Source organism: Strongyloides ratti, scaffold srae_scaffold0000019, assembly GCF_001040885.1.
Source record: "Strongyloides ratti genome assembly S_ratti_ED321, scaffold srae_scaffold0000019".
NCBI lineage: Eukaryota > Metazoa > Nematoda > Chromadorea > Rhabditida > Strongyloididae > Strongyloides > Strongyloides ratti.
In genome coordinates this window covers 1-12,195 of record NW_020171537.1, presented here as the reverse complement: position 1 = coordinate 12,195, position 12,195 = coordinate 1, and the positions used below count along the sequence as shown (strand labels likewise).

At 22.5% G+C, this 12,195-nt stretch overlaps 3 protein-coding genes across 3 annotated transcripts; all 3 read right to left on the bottom strand.

Moving 5' to 3' along the window:
- Window positions 1-64: 64 nt before the first annotated feature.
- SRAE_0000073900 (Hypothetical protein) lies at window positions 65-1,004 on the bottom strand (the record flags this gene model as incomplete). Its single annotated transcript, XM_024646676.1, has 2 exons — window positions 65-181; window positions 894-1,004. 2 exons carry the CDS (start codon window positions 1,002-1,004, stop codon window positions 65-67), a joined length of 228 nt encoding a protein of 75 aa, XP_024500830.1.
- Window positions 1,005-2,514: 1,510 nt separating this feature from the next.
- SRAE_0000073800 (Hypothetical protein) lies at window positions 2,515-2,775 on the bottom strand (the record flags this gene model as incomplete). The annotated part of the gene is made up of 1 exon (XM_024646675.1): window positions 2,515-2,775. One exon carries the CDS (start codon window positions 2,773-2,775, stop codon window positions 2,515-2,517), a length of 261 nt encoding a protein of 86 aa, XP_024500829.1.
- Window positions 2,776-6,406: 3,631 nt separating this feature from the next.
- On the bottom strand, window positions 6,407-9,986 carry SRAE_0000073700 (Reverse transcriptase domain and Integrase,catalytic core domain and Zinc finger, CCHC-type domain and Peptidase A2A, retrovirus, catalytic domain and Ribonuclease H-like domain and Peptidase A2A, retrovirus RVP subgroup domain and Aspartic peptidase domain-containing protein; the record flags this gene model as incomplete). The annotated part of the gene is made up of 5 exons (XM_024646673.1): window positions 6,407-7,244; window positions 7,336-8,538; window positions 8,633-9,464; window positions 9,528-9,746; window positions 9,807-9,986. Coding segments are annotated over 5 exons (3,272 nt in total), but the record flags the coding sequence as incomplete, so codon positions are not given.
- Window positions 9,987-12,195: the final 2,209 nt, after the last annotated feature.

The following is a 12,195-nucleotide window of genomic DNA, read 5'->3' as shown; positions in this document are numbered from 1 at the left end:
TATATCTAATTAAAAAACAGTTTTTATATTTTAAACAAAAATTATGTTTAAATTGATATTTTTTTTATATTCCACCATCTGTTGTTGAATCGAATAAACTAGTTTCTTCATTTGTTTTCATTGAACTTATTGAATTTCCATGAAGCAATTTGGATGCTTCTTTTTCAGCAAAATTCATTATCTCAGAGTCATTTATATTTTTGATAAAAAGAACATTGGGTTTCTTTATTTTATCAATCATATTTCTTTATTCACACATTTTTTTTATAGCTGAAGCTGTTATGTTTGAAGTAAATGTTTTTGTATCTTGATAAATATCACGAAGCAAGTTAACTATTACTAAATCATCCGTATGAATGTTGATAATAGTTTCTGGTGTCAAATCGAATTTTTCAAAAAATGAATTCAAGCACCTTGTATAAGAATACGATAATTTTGTTTTGACAGCATCTTTCTTCTTGTTAATTTAAATTTATTATCATTCATTTTGCGAATAATAACATATATAAACACGTCATTAAAGTTTATAATTTTTGTAGCATCTTCCGATACAGTTTTATTTGATAATTTTAAATCATCCGGTTTTATAATCTCAACAAAGATAATTTTTTATTCGTTTTCATTTGTAAAAATATTTAACTTTGATTGAGATAAAAATGACGCAACAAGAATAGTTGAAGAAAATTTAGTATCATTTGTATTTAAAAAAAAATATTATCTTTCAATTTTTTTTCATTTCACAGAAAAAACATCATTTTTCGTCGTATTGTACCTAATATTCATTTTTTTTACAAAAATCTACAGAAGTTTGTTCATCCTCTCAGCAATAAATGAATAAGGCTGTTGTCCAAATAAGGAAGTCTGATATCTTGAAACCAAGTACTAATTCTTACTCCTGATTCTGCTCTACATTCTTTTATGTAGATTCTCCAACGAATCTGCTTTCCAAACTGCAATTTCATTTCATGTTCATTGCTGCATTCTTTTTTTAGGAAATATTCCATAATTTTGAAAATATTTGATGGCAGTTTTTTCATCAGCAACTGCAGCAGGTAATTGTAAAAAGTTCATTATTATATTCTAAAAAAAAATAAATTTATCATAATTTTTATCATTAATGAAAAAAAAATGACTCAAATTTCAAATCCTATCACGTTTCCAATTTTTATCAGTTCATTTTTTGTTCCCATCGTTATCAGTTGATATGTGAAAAAATTTTTTTATGATTTATACTTTATTGAAGTCCATTCTATTTCTTTTATGTAATTAAGATTTTATTTGAGAAAATTTTATTAATTATCAAGTACTTCCCATCATTTTAATTTGGTCGTGGGATATAACAGAAAAGTACCATAAAAAAAATTTTTTTTTGCATATTTAAATTTTATATGCTAATTTGTAATAATAATTATAAATTTTTTATGCTTATTTTTAAATATTAATAATTAAAATTAATAAAAAAATTATTTGATTTTTTTAATAAAAAATGAATGAAAAAAAAGTAATTGATATTTAATTTGTACGAAATACTTTCATAGAAATAGAGTAAGAAATGATGATAAATTTAAAATATAATGACAAATTTAGTATATAAAGTATAGATTTTGACAAGTATAGTCATTTCTTAATACATTGATTTTATAACTTTTATATATTGTATAATTAATTTTTACTTTTTTTAGGTTTTAGTATTCTTCGTGGCCACGTTAGGATATTTTTACTGATTTATAGAAACTATCTAGTAGCCTACGTTAGAAACTATTTTACTATATATATATTGTGATTGTATAAGCGTAATAAAAAGTATTTAAATTAACTTAGTACATTAAGGGTATTCATAAGGGATAATAGCCAGTAATTTTCTCTTATCTGGTCTTTCGTACAATCTTAGACTTTATAAATTTACTATAGTTAAATAATTTTAGCTTGCTATCAATTTTTTTAATTTTTTTTGCTTACTACATAAATAAGTTTTTAAATTTTTCTAAAAAAATTTTTTTTAAGTTAGAAAGGGGAATTGAAAAGAATATCATCTTTCAAAATATAATATAAAAAAACATTTTGAAGAAAGTTATGACTTTTTGAAAATGGGGGAGATAAATCTAAAATCAACTCTTTCTATTGGTTTACTTTCATTAAATATTAATACATGTGGTATTTTCTTAATCTTTTTTAATAAACATGTTGAGCATGGTTTTTGAATTTTATGTTTCATACCTGTTTTCAATTTAACATCTTCCATGTTTCAATGGCACATTCTATTATGCCATAAAAAATCTTTTTTTTGCAGTATAACGTTATGCTTCAACTTTTACAGCGGTTTTGTTCGTACCCAAAATATACATATTACCCTTTCTTTCAATTTTGACTGAAATTCTTCCCTCGCTCTACACAACTGGACCTACTTTTGAGTCAAATTTTATTAAGTTCTTATCTACCAATTTTGACGCGGATAATAAATTTCCAGCTTATTTGGTTCATAATAACATTCTTGAATTACTATACCATTTATTTTTATGTTACCCATTTTTTTATTTTGGTTGTTAGTCCATTTCCATACGTTATTAATTTTGGTTCAACATCTTTAACTTCACATAGAATTTTCTTAGTTCTTATAATATTTAGTGTTGCTCCTGAGTCTATAATTATTTTTTCTGAACTTTTATTTGAATGTTTCATTGTTAGATTCAATTCATGAGAGGTATTTCCCTCTTTCAGTATACTCAGATCCCACTCCTTTTCTTCAACAATAGTGTTCGTTCTTTCTTTACCCATATTTTTCTTTGAGCCCTATTTTGTAATGTGCTTTTTTGTTACGAGCATAGCAAATAGAACTTTTTCTCCAATTTGTTTTGGAAACAAACGCTTCTCCTTTCTCACTACATTCTGTTCTTAAATTTTTATGTGTCCTAAGTCTTGAGATTATAGTTTCCACAATTATTGTGTTCTCAAAACTCAAGTTTAAATAATTGTATTAATTTCCTTGTTTTGTCAGAAGAATAGCTGCATACAACTCATCTAATATTTTTTCACCTAACTTATTCCATCTTGTTTTTATGCTCTTGATTTCTTTCGCTATAGACATAGCATCTTATTGACTCATTAGTAACCGATTTACTGCCTCCAGCATGACTGCAGTCATTGAACTCTCAAATTTTTTTTCAATTTATTTCACTAACTTAGCTGTTATTTTAATTTCTACCAATTTAGTTGACAACTCATTTGACAAAGTTGTTCTTAGTGCTGTTTTCTTTATCTCGACTTGTCTCAATTTATATTTATCCAAAAACGTTTTTAACATATGTAACGATAGTTCCATGCAGTCTTTCCATATTCCACAGTTTGATTAATCTAATAATGGCACTTTATATTGTTTAAGTTCATTCAGTAAATTTGCTGTATCAATATTCAGTCTCATAATCTATTGATAGTTTATTAATTACACAGATAAATAAATTACGACTTTTTTAAACTGAAAGTATTAAAAGTAAGTTTACTTTGTTTTATCTATATTTATATATATTAAGCAAAATTTAATTAAAATTATTAAACTTAATACACCTACAATTAAACACAGATTAAAATAAATATCATCCTCTAAAACTATATTACTTTTTTTTTTTCAAATCTACTAATATTTATACTCTTTTTAATTTATCATTTTCTGTTTTTTATCAATTTCTTTTAACTTATTATATAAAAGCCTTTTTGGCCTTCTCAGTATATGTTCTAATTCGAATAATTTTAACCCTTAAATTTTATTGAAAAAACATTTTCTGCAATTTAAATAATAATTTTTTATTAGTACAATTTATTTTTAATAAGTTAACTTTATTAGATAAAAAGTATGTAAAAAAAAAATTTAGTTATCTTCTAATAATAAACTTTTTTTAATTATTCAGATTTTGATCCAAAGAGAAAATTTTGAATAAAAATAAAAACAATTTTGAAAATAACAATATTAAAATTCTCTTTTAAAGTTTATTTAAAATCTTATCTATATATCATTTTCATAAAAATTGTTTTAAAATAAAAATTTTAAAATTACAAAATAAACCTTTTTAAAATTGAATATAAGAAAAACACTTTTACAAAGTAATGCAATTTTTTTTGACACAAGAATGCTAATACATAAAATAATCTTTTTTTTTTATTTCAATTTAATTATTTAACAAATGCTTGTATTTTGTTTGTTAGATATGTCAAAATTAGTATATATTTTAATATCATAAAAAGTAAATATATTTTTTTACAATTTTAGTTTCTTAAAGTTATACAAATAATTTTATTATAAAAGTTAAAGAGAAAATGATAATATTTCTTTGTTTAATTAAAAATTAAATAGAAAATAAAAAAAAATCACAATAAAAGAAAAAACATAGTTAAAGTTTTCTACTTATTAATAAGTAACAATAAAATTTTATAAAAATATTTTATGTTTTAGTAAAATTACTTAATGTTTTTTATCAAAATATTCTTAGAAATAAAGTATTACAAAATGTTCTAAAAAAATTTGTATTATAAAGAAAAAAATGTTATTCTTAATTTTTGAATTTATTTGGTCTAATTATTTTGGTTGTATAAACATCAATAAAACAAAATTAAAAAAATATAAATTTTTATTTTTACTAGTTAGATTGCTATCAATAATTGTCTAGAAATCGTATTTCATTCTACAATTTAGCTTAAAACTTAAATAGAAGATTTTTCGTGGAAATTTATGTGCATTGAAACCCTGTAGCCTTCCTAGCTCAGTTGGTAGAGCGTTAGACTTTTAATCTAACGGTCAGGGGTTCGAGCCCCCTGGAGGGCTTAACATTTTAAATAATAATTCATTTTACCCATTTAGAAACTTTTATTTAATTTTTTTTACATTTAAAAGATGAATTAACTTTGAATAATTTAAAATAATATTTTGATAAAAATAAATAGAAATATTTATTAAAGTAATCTTTAATAATATGATAATATTATATAATTTTTAAAAAAAATACCTTAATAAAAAGCTTGGTTATATTTTTTACTATATTATAATCAATTAAACTTTTTAATATAACAAAACATTTTAAATGTTTGAGATTTTTTCAAAAAAATTATGTAAATTTTTTACTTTATTTCAGAAAATGATTGAAAATTATTTATTAATAACTTTGTTTTGAAGTAAGTTTTTAATGTTTTTCTGTAATTACTTAAATTTTTCAGAATTTATGTTATAATCCAATTTACAGCAACTAATTATTTTTTAAAGAAATTGAATTTCTTTTTTTATTTTATTTTATTCCGTCAATTTTTTTATCATTAATTATTTTAATTATCTTTTTCGATTATATTTTTTTTGTTAATAGTAGATTTAGGTTTTTAATTATGAATTCAACATTTTTAATCGAAATGAATAGCTTCTGCCAATACAATGTATAAATTGACTAAAATGTTTTATAGTTTACAATAGATTTTCAGTAATAAATTTATATTCCTGATTTTTTCATGTTTTAATAACTATATTTTTATTTGTAATTATTTTGATTAGAAGTTGACAATGTTTTTAAAGTTGCTTTTTTTTAAATTTTTTAACAAATAAAATTAAAAATTTCTTAAACATAGTAAATAAAAAAAATAATGTTTTTAGCTTAAATATCAATTAAAATAGTTATTTTCTAAGACAATATTTCTATTCAGAAAAAAATCAATGTACAATTTATTTTTTTATAATTATTTTAAAAAAATACTTAAAAGATATATACGATTAATAAAAAGTATAAAGTGCTTTTAAATTAAAAAAAAATAATTTTTTAAAAAATATTCCAATAAAAAGAATTAAAATAAAATAGTACTCAAAATGTAGGAGAAGTGTTTGCGTTTTTGTTAACAGTATATTTTTATATTATTGAAAGGTTATTAAAATTCAAACTTTTTTTATTATAAATTTATAAAAATATATATATGTATTTTTCAACATTATATTTTTAAATGATTATAACAAATTATTTTTCTTTAATTATCAAACTTTAAATTGACTTAAATAACTAATTTAACTGATTCAATACTAATTTTTATACTAGTTAAATAACAATAAATAAGAATTATCTAGAAATTTGAAATAAAAATTATAAGTAAAATTTTATTAATAAAAAACTGCGATTACCTCTAAAATACAATTATAATATAAATAATTATAAAATTATATTTAAGACTTATAATTAACGATTAATATTAGCGAAAATATCTCTGTTAATAAATTTCAAAATCATGACTTTTATAATTTAACATAGAAATTTTTACCTATTTATATTAGAAATTCAAGAGCTCTTTTAAACTTAAAACTTTAACCCTATACATTTCAAACACTTTTATATAACTAAAATTTTTATCATTACTCATCGGTGCTTAAGACTGAATATGGTTTACATTAAGCTGCATTCCTAATTAGTGGTCTGCCACGTGAGGTGTTTTCCGGTTTTATTAGTGAGAGACGTGTACCATTAATTTCTTTAATTTCATAAGGTTCTTCATACGGACTTTCTATTTTTGTTGCCGTATTCGACTTAATTAAAACAAGATCTCCAACTTTCAATTCAGGATCATAACGAAATTCATTTAAATTCTTATTTTGTTTTTCCCTTAATATTTGGGAAGTAATTTTAGCAGTTTTCCTCATTTCAGTTAATTTTTCCATTGAACAATTATTTTTGAAACCAATATTAATAAAATCAGAAGTATTTGGGAGACGGCCAAACATTAGAAGGAATGGTATATTTTTGGTTGTTGTACATTCAGTGACATTATATATAAAACTGGCATAATTCACTGCGTCCTTAAAATTAAAATTATTATTATCATCTATCATGTTCTTGATTTTCATTAATATTTTTCTCATGGTTCTAAAAGATGTTTCACATACTGAATTTCCAGTTTTATGTTGTGGTGTACAATAATGTACTTCTATGTTTAAAGATTCGCATAAATTTTGAAATTCAAAATTTTTATAATTTGTTCCTTGGTCACAAATAATTTTTAATGGTGTTCCAAATCTTGAAAAGACTTTTCTAATTGCCACATTACAAGTTTCTTGACTAGTTAAATTTTCCAAAACTTTCGGAATCCAAAATCTTGATAATGTATCTATAAATTGTATAATTTTCTCATATTGTGCAATAATACAAACATCAGTTGCTACAATTTCCCATACATTATCTGGATATGATATAGTTTGTAATTCTGGTCTTATTCCTTCTCTTTCATTTGTTCTTTGACAGGTTAAACAATTTTTTTATAAATTTTTCTACCTTATCTTTTAAATCTTTTATTTCATATTTTCTTTCTATTACTTCAATCAACTTTTTATCTATTATGTGTCCATATTTATCATATGTATGTTTTATAATTTTCATTGCTGTTTGTTCATTATTTATGGGTATAACTAAGTGATCTTTTTGAATTTTTACTTCTTTATTTGAAACCATATACTTAATATTATTTAACATTACATCATATTCTTTTAAATTTTTCTGGTCTCTTACAATATTTAACATAATTTCATCCTCTTCAGAATTTACCTTTTCCATATAATTTATTTGTTTTATTTGATTTTTAAAATTGTCGATATTATTCCTCCCCTTTTCGAGAGTACACCTTGAGATATAATCAGCAATATTATTTTGAGCTCCAGGTATATAATGAATTTCATTTACATATTGTTTTATTGTACATAAAAGTTCCATGTGCTTAGGTTGTGTTATACTTTTTGAATTTAATAAAGATCCAAGTGGTTTGTGATCACTATGAACATATAGAGTTTCACCACATATAAGATCTTTATATGTTTCTACACCTGTTGCTATTGCTTTTAATTCTAAATATGTAGCACTTCTATCTTTTAAACAAGGTCCCAAAATAAAACAAAAATGTCCAAGTATCAATCTATTATTTTTATATTCTTGATAGAGATAACCACCTACAGCAACTTTAGAAGCATCTACTACCATGATAATAGGAAGATCATCTCTTTTTAAGTGTAAATAAGGTTTTTCAAGCAATATATTTATAATTTTATTAAACTTAACTTTATTTTCTTCTTCCCATATTATCTTTTCATTTTTTTCTCCTTTACAAATATTATATAATTCTCTTGTAAGAATATCCCAATCTTTAATAGTAATTTTAAAATAACATAAACTTTGTAAGAATTGATATAATTGACCTTTCTTTTCAGGTAATTTTCTATTAGTTAATTTTAAAATTGAAGATTCACTAGGTCTTACTGTATCTTTTTCAAAAGTCCATGAGAGATAATCAATTCTAGTTTTTAAGAATTTACTCTTACTAACACTAATTTTTATTTTACGCTCTTGTAGTTCTTTGAGTAACATTTTTAAAATTTTAATATGATGTTCTTTGTTTTTATTAGTTAACAAAAGTATGTCATCTTGATATACTTCCAATTGTACAGTCTCTTCCTCATAGGCAAATTTAAATTTTTCCGATAACAATTTCATAATTCTTTGGAAAATAATAGAACTATTAACTGCCCCTTGTGAAAGCCTATTATACGAGTAAGTTTGTCCATTATACGTAAAATTGAATGATTCTTTATTTTTAGGGTGAAGCAACACTTGAAAAAAAGCCTGATGCATACGAAAATCCTTTTAAATGTTGAATAATTCTTAAAGCCGTATTTTGATTATAAGATAATTTTATTGTTTTGTTGTTGATTTCTCTAGCATCCAATAGAGCACGCATTCTTATAAATTCTTGTTCATATATATCTTTAAACATTAGCGGTTGATTCTCAGAATTTAACTTTTTAATAGGATAAAAGGGCATTACCTTCACTGCTTGACTTTTAGAAATTATACCATACATAAGCATTTCTTGTATATTAGCCTGGATATGTTTACATTTAGGAGTTGAATAAAATTTTATACCTAATAGTTTAGAATCCAAAAAAACTTGTTCAGGTGCAACTGCTATATCATTTCCACAATCATAATAAGATTCAGGATTCAAATCAGGAAATTCTCGAGATATTTCAATTTTGAGATTATCTTCCAATTCCTCTAAATCTTTATCAGTATGTCTTTCCATGTAAAATACATTTTTAAATTTTGTTCGTGTTATTGGCAATAAAATTTTATTATCAATATCAATAATTACATTCATCTCCTTTAGGAGATCGATTCCAATAATACCATCGAATTGTGAAAATACATCTTCAGTAAGCAGTGTTTCATATAAAGTTCCTTGAAATCCATCTACAATAAAATCAAATTTACCAGTGATCTTTTTCATATTTATTTTCTGGCCAATAGTCTCAACAGTTGAATCAGGCAGACTATTAAGATTTGAAAATTGTTTTACAATCTTTTCAGGAATAACTGTGGTTTCAGCACCACTATCTATGAGTCCATTAAAAGAATATCCATTAACATTAACTTTAACAATAAATAAGCTAGATTTTTCTTTTAAATCTTTTCTTGACAAAATATTTATAGATTTATAACAATTAGCAAACTAATGTTTATTTGATCCACAACGTAAGCATAAATTAAGACGTTTTCTACAATCTTCAAAAATATGGCCCTTTTTCTTGCAATAAAAACAGAAATTTTCAATTTTTTTTTTCTTTTCAAACTTAGAATTGTTTTTGTACATATTTATGACACATGCAAGATCAGCAGCTATTTCTTGAATTGAACTATAATCTTTTCTACAGTTAAGAAGTTTTTCTTTAGCATAACGATTCTTTTCACCTAATTATATTGTCAATCTATCCATTTGCCAATTAAAAATTTCTTTTTCATCAGTAATACAAGACCATAATTTGACAAGTTCACAAAAATTCAATATTTCCTGTTCAATATCTTTAAATTCAAACTTAAAATTCGAGAGACGGCTTTGTGCAGTTGTTTTCGATATTTGTCCATTATATTTAAACTTTAAACAATCAACAAGATCTAGATAACAGGGGAATTCTTTTCCTTCTAAATAATCTAAACATGGATCTGGTAATTAAAGTTTTAACATTGCTTGTTTCTGAGCATCATTAACCTTTTGACTTTCTAGAAAAATTGAAAATTTTCTGAGAAAAGAACTAATATCCTTGCTTAGATCTGTATATTTTGGAACTTCAATATTCATTATATATATCTCTCAATTTTCTTGATTCAATGCCTTTTTCCAATACTATAAACAATGATCAGGTGCCACGTGTAACAGGAATAAAACAGTCTTATACAATAAAAAATACACTCTATATAGCAAAACAATGACAATAGCAATAATAACCCCTTTCAATAAACGATGAAATCTTTACTTCTACTGTCAAAAACCAGTAAAATTAGACAGAAAGAAGTAAAATTTTATTAATAAAAAAACTGGCGATTACTCCTAAAATACAATTATAATATAAATTATTATAAAATTATATTTAAGACTTATAATTAACGATTAATATGAGCGAAAATATCTCTGTTAATAAATTTCAAAATCATGACTTTTATAATTTATCATGAAGATTTTTCTCTATTTATATTAAAAATTCAAGCGCTCCTATAAACTTAAAACTTTAACTCCATACATTTCAAACACTTTCATAAAACTAAAGATTTTATCATTACTTATATAACTTTACCTAAATGTTATAATAATAATATTTTATATATTATATTAAAGAATATATAAAAATAAAAAAAAGATAAGTATGATGAATTAAAAACTATATTTAATTAACACTTTTTTTTGTTAAACTTATAAAGAAAAAACAGTTTTTTTACTAATATCTTCTTATTTTTTCAACATTTAAAAGACTTAAGACATTAGATCAAAATAAACCTAAAATTTTAAATAATAATAAAATTTTTTTTTCAACACTTTATATTTTAAAAATATTTATAAAAAATTAATTACAAACTTTAACATTAAAATCTTTTAAATATACAAAAAAAAAGTTATACATTTAAAAAATGTTATTGTAGCCTGTAGTTCTGAGTATTGACCTGAAATAAATTCTTAAGTACAAATCCCAAAGCAAGACAAACAAAAAGATAATTTATATATTTTTTAACTTTTTTATACAATTAAAAATAAAACGTTTTCTTTCTAGAACCCATAAATAAAACAATGAATTGATAATAAATTTTTTTAATGTAGAATATAACAAAATTAATCTATAAAATTTAAGTGTTAAATAGTCACTACTTATAGATTCTAGATATGTACAAAAGATAAAATAAATAAATAGAATTAAATTATTTTTATTAAAAAATTCACAAACTATATATATTTTAATTACCAAACAAAGAAATAAATTATTTCGCTTTATGATTCAAAAATTATAGGTAAGAAGTAACGTTTCTTAAAATAACGTTGATATATTACTTCAGCATATCAGGAGAATGTCAAATCTGTATGAATTTGATATTAAAGCTTGAGATAGATTTAAGATAAGTATAAGAACACCAACATATAAATAATTCTTTTAATTAAAAGAATTTAAACAATAGAAATAGTACTAATAATATTATTAACTAAAAGTATGTTCTCTACAAAAGTTTAGAAATTTTTTTAAAAGTTTAATTCATTTCACCATTCATCTCTCATAGCAGTGCCATTGTTGTTATCCTCTTTAAAGGATGAAGTAGAGGATGAAGAAGATGTTATAAAAGAGGTGAAAATAAAAAGGATCTTTTTGTTTTTGGGAGTGGAAGAATGTAGAACAATTTATCGAGAAGGAAGTCAGTTATCAAGCAGTTCAAATCCTGTTTGAATGTGTCCTGGAAGTCTTTCTCTTTAGGTAAGAGTTATACCATGAAGTTACTAAGTTCATTTAGGCGATAGTGAAATTAATTGATGTTGTTTCAGGTGAAGATTTTATAAGTGTTCATTTTTAAAAGTAGAATTTTAAAATATTTAATAAATAAAAAATATTTTTGATAAAATATGAAAATTTAATTTGGCTCTAATTTTTATCACGAGAATCATTAGTTTTCAAATCATTTATAATGATATTTTTATTACTTATAATATAATGACATTAATATTTTTAAATTTATTAGATTATATCAATTTAAAATTTTTTAATTTTCAGAGTTTTCCACTTTTACGACCTGTGTATTTTGGACATATTTTATTATCATTTGACATATTATTTTTAAAATTATTAGTTTTATTTTGACAATCATTAGATGGGAAATTATTTTA